At 47.1% G+C, this 14544-nt stretch overlaps 1 protein-coding gene across 3 annotated transcripts in view; it reads left to right on the forward strand.

Moving 5' to 3' along the window:
* Window positions 1–14544, forward strand: part of lrrk2 (leucine-rich repeat kinase 2) — a 170372-nt gene that overhangs the window by 5273 nt on the left and 150555 nt on the right. For 2 of the 3 annotated variants that reach the window (XM_068059026.1, XM_068059027.1), the window contains exons 3-4: window positions 5518–5627; window positions 13387–13475. In XM_068059026.1, coding sequence (XP_067915127.1) covers window positions 5518–5627; window positions 13387–13475 — 199 coding nt within the window. The remainder of the gene's footprint in view (window positions 1–5517; window positions 5628–13386; window positions 13476–14544) is intronic. The other variant, XM_068059028.1, reaches the window with a different exon arrangement.

Here is a 14544-nt window from a genome sequence, read left to right on the forward strand (position 1 = left end):
CACCCCTCGTTCTTCCCCCCCCTCGTTCTTCCCCCCCCTCGTTCTTCCCCCCCCCTCGTTCTTCCCCCCCCCTCGTTCTTCCCCCCCCCTCGTTCTTCCCCCCCCCTCGTTCTTCCCACCCCCTCGTTCTTCCCACCCCCTCGTTCTTCCCACCCCCTCGTTCTTCCCACCCCCTCGTTCTTCCCACCCCCTCGTTCTTCCCACCCCCTCGTTCTTCCCACCCCCTCGTTCTTCCCACCCCCTCGTTCTTCCCACCCCCTCGTTCTTCCCACCCCCTCGTTCTTCCCACCCCCTCGTTCTTCCCACCCCCTCGTTCTTCCCACCCCCTCGTTCTTCCCACCCCCTCGTTCTTCCCACCCCCTCGTTCTTCCCACCCCCTCGTTCTTCCCACCCCCTCGTTCTTCCCACCCCCTCGTTCTTCCCACCCCCTCGTTCTTCCCACCCCCTCGTTCTTCCCACCCCCTCGTTCTTCCCACCCCCTCGTTCTTCCCACCCCCTCGTTCTTCCCACCCCCTCGTTCTTCCCACCCCCTCGTTCTTCCCACCCCCTCGTTCTTCCCACCCCCTCGTTCTTCCCACCCCCTCGTTCTTCCCACCCCCTCGTTCTTCCCACCCCCTCGTTCTTCCCACCCCCTCGTTCTTCCCACCCCCTCGTTCTTCCCACCCCCTCGTTCTTCCCACCCCCTCGTTCTTCCCACCCCCTCGTTCTTCCCACCCCCTCGTTCTTCCCACCCCCTCTTTCTTCCCCCCCCCTCGTTCTTCCCCCCCCCTCGTTCTTCACCCCCCTCGTTCTTCCCCCCCCCTCGTTCTTCCCCCCCCCTCGTTCTTCCCCCCCCTCGTTCTTCCCCCCCCCTCGTTCTTCCCCCCCCCTCGTTCTTCCCCCCCCCTCGTTCTTCCCCCCCCCTCGTTCTTCCCCCCCCCTCGTTCTTCCCCCCCCCTCGTTCTTCCCCCCCCCTCGTTCTTCCCCCCCCCTCGTTCTTCCCCCCCCCCTCGTTCTTCCCCCCCCCTCGTTCTTCCCCCCCCCTCGTTCTTCCCCCCCCCCCCTCGTTCTTCCCCCCCCCCCTCGTTCTTCCCCCCCCCTCGTTCTTCCCCCCCCCCTCGTTCTTCCCCCCCCCCTGTTCTTCCCCCCCCCTGTTCTTCCCCCCCCTGTTCTCCCCCCCCCCCTGTTCTTCCCCCCCCTGTTCTTCCCCCCCCTGTTCTTCCCCCCCCCTGTTCTTCCCCCCCCCTGTTCTTCCCCCCCCCTGTTCTTCCCCCCCCCCTGTTCTTCCCCCCCCCCTGTTCTTCCCCCCCCCCTGTTCTTCCCCCCCCCCCTGTTCTTCCCCCCCCATGTTCTTCCCCCCCCCCTGTTCTTCCCCCCCCCTGTTCTTCCCCCCCCCTGTTCTTCCCCCCCCCCTGTTCTTCCCCCCCCCTGTTCTTCCCCCCCCCTCGTTCTTCCCCCCCCCTCGTTCTTCCCCCCCCCCTCGTTCTTCCCCCCCCCTCGTTCTTCCCCCCCCCTCGTTCTTCCCCCCCCCCTCGTTCTTCCCCCCCCCTCGTTCTTCCCCCCCCCCTCGTTCTTCCCCCCCCCCCTCGTTCTTCCCCCCCCCTCGTTCTTCCCCCCCCCCTCGTTCTTCCCCCCCCCCTGTTCTTCCCCCCCCCTGTTCTTCCCCCCCCTGTTCTCCCCCCCCCCTGTTCTTCCCCCCCCTGTTCTTCCCCCCCCCTGTTCTTCCCCCCCCCTGTTCTTCCCCCCCCCTGTTCTTCCCCCCCCCCTGTTCTTCCCCCCCCCCTGTTCTTCCCCCCCCATGTTCTTCCCCCCCCCCTGTTCTTCCCCCCCCCTGTTCTTCCCCCCCCCTGTTCTTCCCCCCCCCTGTTCTTCCCCCCCCCCTGTTCTTCCCCCCCCCTGTTCTTCCCCCCCCCTGTTCTTCCCCCCCCCTGTTCTTCCCCCCCCCTGTTCTTCCCCCCCCCTGTTCTTCCCCCCCCCTGTTCTTCCCCCCCCCTGTTCTTCCCCCCCCCTGTTCTTCCCCCCCCCTGTTCTTCCCCCCCCCTGTTCTTCCCCCCCCCTGTTCTTCCCCCCCCCTGTTCTTCCCCCCCCCTGTTCTTCCCCCCCCCTGTTCTTCCCCCCCCCTGTTCTTCCCCCCCCCTGTTCTTCCCCCCCCCTGTTCTTCCCCCCCCCTGTTCTTCCCCCCCCCCGTTCTTCCCCCCCCCGTTCTTCCCCCCCCCGTTCTTCCCCCCCTCGTTCTTCCCCCCCTCGTTCTTCCCCCCCTCGTTCTTTCCCCCCCTCGTTCTTTCCCCCCTCGTTCTTTCCCCCCTCGTTCTTTCCCCCCTCGTTCTTTCCCCCCTCGTTCTTTCCCCCCTCGTTCTTTCCCCCCTCGTTCTTTCCCCCCTCGTTCTTTCCCCCCTCGTTCTTTCCCCCCTCGTTCTTTCCCCCCTCGTTCTTTCCCCCCTCGTTCTTTCCCCCCTCGTTCTTTCCCCCCTCGTTCTTTCCCCCCTCGTTCTTTCCCCCCTCGTTCTTTCCCCCCTCGTTCTTTCCCCCCTCGTTCTTTCCCCCCTCGTTCTTTCCCCCCTCGTTCTTTCCCCCCTCGTTCTTTCCCCCCTCGTTCTTTCCCCCCTCGTTCTTTCCCCCCTCGTTCTTTCCCCCCTCGTTCTTTCCCCCCTCGTTCTTTCCCCCCTCGTTCTTTCCCCCCTCGTTCTTTCCCCCCTCGTTCTTTCCCCCCTCGTTCTTTCCCCCCTCGTTCTTTCCCCCCTCGTTCTTTCCCCCCTCGTTCTTTCCCCCCTCGTTCTTTCCCCCCTCGTTCTTTCCCCCCTCGTTCTTTCCCCCCTCGTTCTTTCCCCCCTCGTTCTTTCCCCCCTCGTTCTTTCCCCCCTCGTTCTTTCCCCCCTCGTTCTTTCCCCCCTCGTTCTTTCCCCCCTCGTTCTTTCCCCCCTCGTTCTTTCCCCCCTCGTTCTTTCCCCCCTCGTTCTTTCCCCCCTCGTTCTTTCCCCCCTCGTTCTTTCCCCCCTCGTTCTTTCCCCCCTCGTTCTTTCCCCCCTCGTTCTTTCCCCCCTCGTTCTTTCCCCCCTCGTTCTTTCCCCCCTCGTTCTTTCCCCCCTCGTTCTTTCCCCCCTCGTTCTTTCCCCCCTCGTTCTTTCCCCCCTCGTTCTTTCCCCCCTCGTTCTTTCCCCCCTCGTTCTTTCCCCCCTCGTTCTTTCCCCCCTCGTTCTTTCCCCCCTCGTTCTTTCCCCCCTCGTTCTTTCCCCCCTCGTTCTTTCCCCCCTCGTTCTTTCCCCCCTCGTTCTTTCCCCCCTCGTTCTTTCCCCCCTCGTTCTTCTCCCCCCCTCGTTCTTCTCCCCCCCTCGTTCTTCTCCCCCCCTCGTTCTTCCCCCCCCTCGTTCTTCCCCCCCCTCGTTCTTCCCCCCCCTCGTTCTTCCCCCCCCTCGTTCTTCCCCCCCCTCGTTCTTCCCCCCCCTCGTTCTTCCCCCCCTCGTTCTTCCCCCCCTCGTTCTTCCCCCCCTCGTTCTTCCCCCCCTCGTTCTTCCCCCCCCCCGTTCTTCCCCCCCCCCGTTCTTCCCCCCCCCTCGCTTTTCCCCCTTCCCCCCTTCATTCTTCCCCTCTCGCTCTTCTCCCCCCAATCGCTCATCCCCCCTCCCAATCGCTCTTCTCCCCCAAAATTGCTCTTCCCCCACCCCCATCGCTCTTTCCCCCTTCCTTGCTCTTCCCCACCCCCTCACTCTCCCGCCCCCTTGCTCTCTCCCCCCACCTCCGGCTCTCTCCCCCCATCCCCCCTCCGCGCTCTCTCCCAATCCCTCTTTCCCAATCCCTCTTTCCCAATCCCTCTTTCCCAATCCCTCTTTCCCAATCCCTCTTTCCCAATCGCTCTTTCCCAATCGCTCCCCCCTCACTCTTTCCCCACCTCGCTCTTTCCCCCCACTCCACTCTCCTTTCCCTGTCTTGTTCTCTGTCTCTCGCTCTTGCAGCCCCCTCTCCCTCCTCCCCCCCCCCCCCCCCAAAGCACTTGTTTTTTTTTTGCTTTTTTCCCTCTCTCTCCCCTCTTCCTCTCCCAATATTTGAAGTAAGCAGCAAAGTAAAGCACAATGCTACCTTTTTTGGTTCCTTCTCTCTTCCAGGCTCCCGGCTACAGCAGTGGGAGGAGCATGATTCGCAGCAATTCCTCTCCTCTCCTCTCCTCCAGGCCACAGTTTGTGAAGGAGCCAATCTTTACAAACTGTTATTAACAGAGTTACACATTACAGGCATACACCTCCTAACCCAACAGCTACAGTTTTAGTCTCTTTATATGGGGCTTGATTGAGGGGGCTGGTGGTGCGGTGTGGTGGGGAAATTTCCAATATGCTTTCACTCCTCAATCTTCCTGCCAAATTGTTCGCCATGACTGTCACTTCCCTGGAGCTGCCAGCATGCCAGCAGTCTAATAAGAAATCAAATTCTATGGATAAGCGATATTTAATATTAATATTTAATATTAAATACTGTAGTTTTGTTCTGAAATGAGTTGAAGAGCCAACACCTGTATTGCCAAGGTTAAAATGAAGAGAACACTTTTTCTTACGTTCTTGCAACTTGTATTTAATCCACTTTGATGTATTTCCCAACTTATTTTTAAAAAATCATCCTTTTTGGAGCCTGTCCAGATAAATTAAGGTGTAGAAAGTATGTTTTCCACTCGGATACTTGAATGCCTTGGTCTTTTAACTTTTCCATCTTCCAACTTGTATTCTACTAAAATCTTAGAGGTGTTTGTTATGATTGTAGCTGGAATTTTACGCTACCCCTGGGAGCGGATTGGAAGTGGGGGGAGGCGGGGGGGAGTGGGTGGGGTGCGTAAAATTGAGTGGGAGGCTGGGGGTGCTATACTCGTCGCCTGCCTGCACCCACTGCCGTTTTACGAGCAGCGAGGGAGGTTGAAAATGGTCCAGGCCAATTGATGCCCTTAAGGGGCCAATTAATTTCCAATTAAGGGTCTCCTCACGCTGCCGCTGGTATCATACCAGCGGTGACCGGGTACTTTGCCACCTCGGGAAGTCATCCGATAAAACCTGGCAGCCTCCTTGCGGGTTCTGGGGAGGGCCCCCTCGCGGCACAAGCCGCTCCCACTGAAGCCCTCCTGACTGCCCCCTTGCCAGGGCCCAGATGATTTTCTTCGGCGACACCCAAAACCCTACTCGCCATTTTGGTGCCGGCATCCATGGCTCTGGTGGCGCAGCTGGGATTGAAGAGTTGCCGGCCCTCTGATTGACTGGCAACTCCTGGAAGTGGGACATCTTGCCTCAGAGGGGCAGAAGTCCCGCCCAGGGTCAATTCAGGGCCTGAGCCATGAAAAATCGGTGCATGGTGTCCAGGCCCAGTGGAGGCAGGCTCACTCCCGATTTTTCAGCCGGTGAGTGGGCCTCTGCCACTACATAAAATTCTGGCCTATTTTTCTATTGTGTATTTTAATTACAAAATACTCAGCAGGCTTGAAATTTATTGCAACCAAAAGGTAAAATGAACAAGTGTATGTTTATATTCTTCATGATAATGTGCTTTTTTTTTTACTTTGGCCAGACAGGTTGGTCTTTACTCTGTAAACTGATGGAGCTCTGTCCAGACATAATTAACAAATTGGCTGCACCCCAAGACATGGGAAAGGACTGGGATGTTCTTGGAGTGCATCAGTAAGTATTTTCTTCATTCACATGACAGGATGAAATGTGTATGAAATAATTCCAACATAATTAAACTTGATCATATTCTAAAAGTAAATTTGCAGTACACCAGAAAAGCTTTCAGTTCCTATTTGAATAGTACTTTGTAATTTTTAATATTGACAGGAGGGTGTAATTACAGTATGACACATTATATAGGTAGTTTCCATTTATAAATGTGGTCATAGAAAGGTACAATGGAAATATCAGAACATAAGAAATAGGAGCTGGAGTAGGTTATTTGTCCCTTCCAACCTACTCCAGCATTCAACAAGATCATGGCGGATCTTTTACATCAACTCCACTTTTCCACACTTTCCCCATATCCCTTAAATCCATCAGTACCCAAAAATCTATCGACCTCAGTCTTGAATAAACTCAATGACTGAGCATCTACAACTCTCTGGAATAGAGAATTCTGAAGTTCACAAACTTTTGAGTGAAGAAATTTCTCCTCATCTCAGTCCTAAATAGACAACTCTTTATTCTGAGATTGTGATACCGTGTTTTAGACTCCCCAGCCAGGGGAAACATTTCTTCAGCATCTACTCTGTCAAGCCCTTTAAGAATTTTATATGTTTCAATTAGATCAACTCTCGTTCTTCTAAAGTCCGGGAAATACACCAAGTTTGTACAAACTCTCCTCACGTGACAATCCTCTCATCCCAAAACCTGTCTGGTGAACCTTTGTTGCGATCCCTCTCGGAAAGTATAGCCTTCCTTAGGCAAGGAGACTCAAACTGCACACAATACTCAGGGTATGGCCTCTCCAATTCCCGGGATGATTGTCGTAAGACTTTACGCTTATACTCCAATCCCTTGGTAACAAAAGCTAACGTGCAATTTGCTTTCCTAATTCTTGCTGCATCTGCATCTTAACTTTCTGTGATTCATCTACAAGGACACCCAGGTCCCTCTGAATGTGTATTTGTTGCAAACTATGTATTAATTCTTTAAATACTATCCATTGCTTGTTTACTGTCATATCCTTCATTGCAGTTTCCCAGTCTATCTTGGCTAACTTGCCCTCATGTACGTAGTTCCCTTGTCTCGATTTAAGACCCCAGTTTCGGACTTAGCTAAATCACTTTCAAACTCAATCTAAGATTCTTTCTTAATATGGCCACTCTTCCCTAGAAGCCCTTATCCTACAAAGTTATTAATTAACCCTTTCTCTTTGCACAATACTAGATCCAAAATAGCCTGTCCCTAGTTGGATGTTCGATACACTGATTTAGAAAACTATCTTGTATACATCCCATTAATTCGTCCTCCACGCTATTATTGCAAATTTGGTTTGCTCAGTATATTTGAAGATATGTATTAACCATGTTACGTGCACCTTTAATTTCCTGGTATATACTTTGCCCAACACAACAACTACTTTTAGGCGGCCAATAAACAACTCCCAGCAATGTTTTCTTCCCCTTGATGTTTCTTAGTTCTACCCAAAATGATTTTACTTCTTGATTTTCTGAGCTAAGATCCTTTCTCTCTACTGTCTTTATCCCATCCTTTATTTTAATCAGGGCTGCTCCTCCTGCTTTTCCATCTTGCCTATCTCTCCTAAAAGTTAAGTATCCTACAATATTTAGTTCCCAGCCTTGGTCAATTTGCAACCACGTCTCTGTAATGGCTATAAGATCAAACCTATTAATTTCTATCTGTGTTATTAATTTACCTAATTTGTTGTGAATGTTTCACACATACAGATATAGTTCCATTAGCTTTCACTTTTTTCTAATTTTCTCTCATGTCTCCTTCGTCATTAATGCCCTCTAATCTTTGTTACTCTCACTGTCTCTTCCTGACCCATTCTGCTTGTTTTTGCGCAAAACACTGCTCTGCTCTAGAGCCTTGACATTTCCTTTGTTGCTTTTGAATTTACCCTTTCTTGAATCCTCCCGACCCCACCACCTTTATTAGTTTTTAGCCCTGTGTACTGCCCTAGTTGTTCCATTTGCCAGGACACTGGGCCCAGCCCAGTTTAAGTGGAGACTGCCGCAATGGAACAGCTCCCTCTTTCAACTATGCATTTAACCTGCAATGTGTTTGTCCCTATGACAGCAGGTGACTCGGGTAAATCCAGAGATTAATACTTTTGAGGTTTTGCTTTTTAATTTGGACCCTAACTCCTCAAACTCTCTCAGCATAGTTTTATGTATGTTGGTAGAATTAAATAAAGGCAGAATGTATGACTTTAAAATGAGCACTGAAATACATTTATGTACCTTGGTCTAATAAGCTTTGTTCTCCAGTCCTGCTTGACCTTAACATGGCATTTGGTTTTTACTCCATGTCCAAAGCTATCAAAGCTTAACTAGCTATGTGTTCTATGGTATAGTGCTCCTGTCCTAAAACAGAATATGATCTAACTGATTAGAGCAGTGTTATAGTAGATCTATGATTAATGTTTAAAAGCATTGGAAATTACAGCTTCTTGTTACGTTGTTGATACTTAAATGGTTAACTTTACAAAGTAGCATAAATATTTATATAACTCAGTCCTTTATCTGACATTGGATAATCCCATTTAATTTCTAATCTGCTGTGGCAGTCTTCCCTATTCATTGAAGGTTCAGATTCTTCGCTCACGTACCCTAATTTCTTGCCCATGGCCACGGGTTGACAACATGCACGTATATGGTCACCAGTGTCTGTGGTTAAACATTTTGAGGTCCATGACTGGTAATTTCAGGGATGAGAAATTTCCCATTGGCTTCTTCTTTCTGACCACACTGGCTTTATAAAAGAGATCATGCGTCAGTTTCACAGCTGAATTGAATTTTTAAGCTCAGATCTTTATCCAAGGCTCATTAACACTCCTTTTCATATTCACAGCTGACAGGCACTGAGAGTGGGAACAGCTGTTACCGCACTTTGGGCAGATTCGGGGTTTTCCGGAAGGCTTTTTAAAAAAAAATTCGGAACCCGCCAGAAAACCCCAAATCTGTCTGAAGTTCGGTAACTGCTGTTCCCACTCTCAGCAATGATCAAAGAGAGAGAGAGAGAAGGGGTAGGTGGGGGGTAATGGGGGTGGGTGTAGGGGGGAAACAGAAAGAAAGAGAGTGGGGGTCAGAGAGAGAGTGGGGGCAGGGGGGGGGTCAGCTGAGAGAGGGAAGGGGGGAGGACAGAGAAAGTGAAAAAGTGGGGGACAGAGAGAGCGAGAGGGGAGACAGAGAGAGAGAAGGGGAACAGGGAGAGAAAGAGGGAACGGGGGGGAACAGAGACGGGGGGGAGACATGGAGGGGCAGAGAGAGGGAAAGAGAGAGAGGGAACAGAGGGGCGGGGCAGAGAGAATAAGAAAGGGAGGACAGAGAGGGGGACAGAGAGAAAGAGAGAGGCCGAGCCATGGGGAGAGAGAGAGAGAGGACAGCGAAAGGGAGGACAGAGAGGGGGACAGAAAGAGAGAGAGGAAGGGGAGGAGACAGTGAGAGAGAGGGTGGGAGACAGAGGGAGACAACATAGAGAGGGGAGGGAACAATACATAGGGGAGGATGACAGAGGAACATGGGGGCGGTGGTCAGAGAAGGGGGACACAGAGAGGGAGGGAAGACAGACAGACAGAGAAAGAGAGTGGAGGGAGAGAGAGCGATCAAGATCACTCCTGACAGATTGATATCTATCCAGAATACCCTGCATCGCTACAAGAAGTGTGCAGGCAGACTTTGACTGCTTGTGCAAGCAAAAATAATGCTAGGTATCTCACTAAATCAGTGTCCAACATAGCAAGGAGAAAGTAAGTCAATAAATTAGTCTTCTCATTTAAAGTTTCTTCACAAAAATGCACATTTGTTGTTTTTTGATTAATAGTAAGATACATTTTTAATGCCTTTATCTTTCTGAAATTGTCCCACCAGCCCCTATGTAAGTCAAAGATTGTAATGTGCCTCCCCCCATGTGAAAAGGTTGGACACCCCTGCTCCAAGCCTTTAACCTTGTGTTTTAAAATAACCTAGCAGCTAGGTTATTCTAAAACACAAGTTTAAAGGCTTGTGTTATGTAAACACATTTTAAAATGGCAAATGTCACTCAGCAAATGTCTCAATTTCTGCCCTCTGGCATGCATTACTTCCACTTGGGACACAAGTTCAGTGACATGTTGAAAGTTGCTGGGCTTTTACTTCTGTATAAATGTTTGCTACTATCCATTTGGAATCACATTGTTCCAGAACTGGTATTGAGGGGAAAACAGGTAAGAAAATCCAAGGAATCTCCAGAAGTCAGCACTGTAAGTTCCACATGAATACAAGCGTACGGTATAATGCGGCTGAGTCATAGCGGCAAGAAGAGGATGCTGTTGATCCATATAAAATAGTTAGTAAATACAATGTAATGGATAGCTTTAATAAACCTTAACTTATGACAAACTGTCTTTAATTCCTTCACAAAATCCATGCTGTATTTGCAGTTTAAAAAACTGTCGGGGAAGACATATGTTTCACTGACCATGTTAGAAACAGTCATTAACTGATTTTCTTTTGCTGTGAATTGGATTAAAGAACAGGATTTACAAGCATGTCAAAGGTCAGTTGTTGTAATGTACTTAATTTACTATCCAGTTTGAGGGCAGGTAACCTGAGTGGCCAATGTCATTTGAAAGCTGTCTGTATCATAGAATTACATTACGTTAAAAGTGCACCTTTGATAACAGGTAAGAGATTCTGCTTGGACATAAATTGGTTAGCCTGGAGTATAATCTTACAGATAGTGACTAAACATTTTGCAATTGAATAATTCATGCAGTAACAACCGCTCAACCTTTTGCAGAAAAGCCTTTAGTTAATAATTATCTTGTCAGAGCTAAATCAGAATCAACAGTGATAGACTGAGATACAGACATAGGTGAATTTAAGAGAATCGCTTTATTTGGAGGAACTGAAGGTTGCTCTTTATTTGTAATTGTGTTCATTTAATTTCGTCACTGACTTTGGTGAGTAAATGACGTTTCATTCATGAGGGATGTTGTTGGTTCTGTATTTTAGAATCCAGGACCTAGTTTAATAACCTGTTAAGATGAATAAACTAGTCTTGACTGCCTACTGTTAATCTCTATGTCCCTTCTTATCCCACTCAGCTTTTCTGTTTTACATGACTCTTCTGAAGTACTATCTTCTCTATCCTATGAAATTCTCCTGATTTGGAGTTCACTGCCCTTTTGTTGTCTTCATACACATATTACAAGCAGCTGGAGAAGTTGCGCAAACATTGACCAACTTGGGTTAAATTGTCTTGTGACAATAGCAGTGTGAGAAATGGTCCGTCTTCCTCTTGCTGGTTTTTCTACTGCTTCACCTCCTTAATCACAATCACAATCATCTCCTTGCGTTTTATGGTTTATAGGATGAATTTGCACTCCTAACACAGTGTGAATCTACAGAGGTCACCCGATAAGGTCCATCTACCACCCCATGATATGGTGTAGCTAGCTCTATTCTGTCAACAAAAGTAACTTGCATTGGCATTGCATGCTATTTTGTTTGCTAGCTAGCTAATATAGTTGTGCTGCTCTCCATTCATGTTTGTATGCTTAGCTACTTTATTTATAGGGAGAAATGTGTTTTAAATTGGACTGTGTTTTGATGGCATTGGATTGGCTGTACACTTTATATACAGATTAATTGCGCCCATGTCCAAGGCTGAATCAATAATTTTGTCAAATGTGCGTGGTGCAACACATTAGTGCCTATCCCTGCCTATGGCTCATTCCTATCGCTATACGCTTCATTGTTTTTTGCACTTCTTCTGTTTTCCTGTGTTGCAAGTTGATTCTACTATACTTAATTCTTAGTGACTTATTCAATCTGCTTTCCTCTTTCACTTTTTTGTCCTCAATTTTCTCAACTGCATATATCTTCCAATTTTATATTGTTTAGAATCTTAATCAACTTGATGGCTTCCTTTTGTAACCGATTGGTGGTGCTTCCTTATACTTAGGGAGTTACTTAATGTTTCCGTTGTCTTTTCAATTCTTTGTTGATTTACCTAACTCTTCCCCCTCTGTGCTTACATGTAGTGAACTGCTTTCTGATCTCTTGCACGTGTCTGTGTGCAGACTCTCATTTCCTTGCCACTCATTACTTTTATCAATTTGTTACAACTGCGGCGGGAGCAATGGACTGTCAGTTCAGTCCCGTCACTCCACAGGTCACAGCATATTATAAAGCTTTCACGCCCAATTGGAAAACAGCCAAATTAAACACTCTAGTAACCCCAGAATGCAACAGATCAAAACAGGTATCTTTAGACAACAACAAATTAACTATTTATTAAAAATAACTAAATCTTAAACACTATGACGATAAACCTATGTCTAAAGACCTTAAACTTCTTATTTAACCTAACTCCTGCATTCACACACATACACTCAATAACTAACAGTTAACTGGTTTTAAAATGGAGTTTTTATAAATTAGTTGTCTCTTAAGAATAAATAAATAAGTGAGTTTTTGTAGGTGACGTTCCATAATGGATGAGGTCTTCTAATGTGAAAAATAATCAAAGGTCACTCGAAGTCTTTACATGGATTTGATGAAAATAATCCTTCAGAAGATAGGCATTCAACTCTTCGGCTGCAGTAAGCATTAAACAGTTCTTTGAACGATGAGCACAGCAATACAAACATATTTTTGAAAAAGAAGGCTTTTCTTCTTTATTCAGGTAATTAACTTGGCTTGTAGCTCCTTGTAGAATTTACTCTGAGAGGAAATAGACAGCTTTCTTCTCTTCAGTATGCTTCGCTGGAAAATCTGTCAGATCTAACTGGTGTCAGTCGGTTTCTGCCAGTTCCCCACACAACCAGGTGGAAACATTACCATGTGACCTCTGTCCTGCTGTTGCCCAGGGTAACAAAAATGCAGCAGTGGCACTGTGTCTCCAGAACTTTCTCTCCCTTAAAGGTGCACTGTTTTTAACAGAGTCTTAAAGGCACACACACTGTTTTTAATGAGTAGAAAAATAATTACAGCTCCTTAACAAATTAAAAGCTTCTTCTAGGTTTGTGAGCCTAAATGACTTTTTCATGTTTTTCTAGCATGTTTGCAACTTAAAGATGTGGATTGAGCTGTTTGCATGTTTTTGCTTGTGTGTGTTTAAGCGGCTCATAATCACCATTAATACTTAAGTAGAATATTACACATTTTACTTCATTATTTACTTACCCACCAAATCTCTTCTTTGCATTCCTAAATGTGTTGCCACAGGCCTGTGACCAGTATTTCCATATGGACCTAGGTAGTGAGTGTTGGTACACTGTTTTTCTGAAGAACACATTACAGCCCAAGCCTGATCCTGTCAGTGAAATTTGAATGGACTAAAAAAAATTCTGGAGACAAATTGCTGAATGTTCCATTTGCCATCGAGAAAGCAACTTAGCCAAGCACCCCTGGTGTCCTCAAGATTGGCTGTGTTTTCAACAATAGTTACTGAATCAGAAGACTGGCTCACTTTTATTTTCCTTCTGCAGCCTATGGGTGCTGAAAGTCTGTAGCACGACCACTGATTTGACTGAAATTAGCTAACTCAGCATAGACCTTTGGGTATTTATATAGCTTATTACTTCACCAAACAGTGCCCATAGTTATCAAGAAAGGAGAGATCTTGATGACAGTAGGATTTGAAGAAAGTCAGTAGCATTGGAAATTATTTGAGAATTGAAATTGCACTATTTCTATAAAAGTGCTTTTTATTGCAGTATTTGATGTTTCTCTCTTTCTCCCTTATATTTTAGACAGATCCTGAATTTGCTGTTCACTTACAGTTTCCATCCTACCATGCTGCTGCTTGGCCTTAAGGTGTTAACACTCCTTGTTCAGTCAGGTATAGTAATTCTAGTTACATTCAGAAAAATAAGTCTACCATTATTAACAATTTTCCTTTTCTCTCTGTATATTTTCTGGCTTTGATGGAGACAGAACCCATGCATGAAAATCTATATAATATAGTCAGCTCAAAATTACCTGTTTTTATACCAACATAATTCCCTTAAAATTGGGGGTAGTGATTGTCGTAGGAAAATATAGTGAAAATTATAGGTTGTCGTTGAGTAGGTGGACAGGTGTGCATAATGTAATTTTCAGACTTCAGTTGATTTGAGTCTGGGAGTTAGATGAACTGTTAAATAGTCTGCAATTTTGCTGAAGAATTAGGTGTTTGGCCCCTGTGGTTAAACATTAGAATTGCTTCTCTGATGCGCCTATTTATCTATTTGTGAGGCGAGAGTCTATTCTTGCTGATAGAATGTGCACCACTGATTAAGCCACAGATCAAACAGCATTAGATCAAATATGCTGAATTCCCTGATGGTGTCTTTCTGTTTTAATTGCAATTGCTTCATCTGATGAGTTAATTTTTAATTGGCAAAATCTATCCCAATTCATAGGAACAGGAGTAGGCCAATCAGCCCCTTGAACCTGTTCCTCTATTCAATTAGACCATGGGTGATCTGAACCTCAATCTGTTTGCCCACCTTTGATCCCTAGCCCTTGATATTCATTACCTAATAAAAAAAAAATCAGTTGATCTCAATCTTGAAAATTTCAAATGACCTACCATCCAAATTTCAAGCCTATCTGAGGTTCAGTATGTGATGTTTGTTCATACTGCAGAATAGGAATGTGGGATCAGCAGTTTCAACCTAATTGACCAGGAAAATTGCACTCAGCAAAATTCAAAGTAGGAGATGCTTTGACAAATCACAAGGCTGACTTGGAATATTTACTGAACCATGAATGCCTGGTTAGCAACTGCAGATTCACTCAACAACCTTGTGATTCTGTACCAGTTATTAAGCTTTCATCATGCATCGAGTGCAAGAGCAAAATAGACAAGAGCATGTACAAGGAGTCATATCCTATGTGGAATTCAGAAGATTATTAAACTAGCTATT

This window comes from Heterodontus francisci, chromosome 27 (assembly GCF_036365525.1).
Source record: "Heterodontus francisci isolate sHetFra1 chromosome 27, sHetFra1.hap1, whole genome shotgun sequence".
NCBI classification, from domain to species: domain Eukaryota; kingdom Metazoa; phylum Chordata; class Chondrichthyes; order Heterodontiformes; family Heterodontidae; genus Heterodontus; species Heterodontus francisci.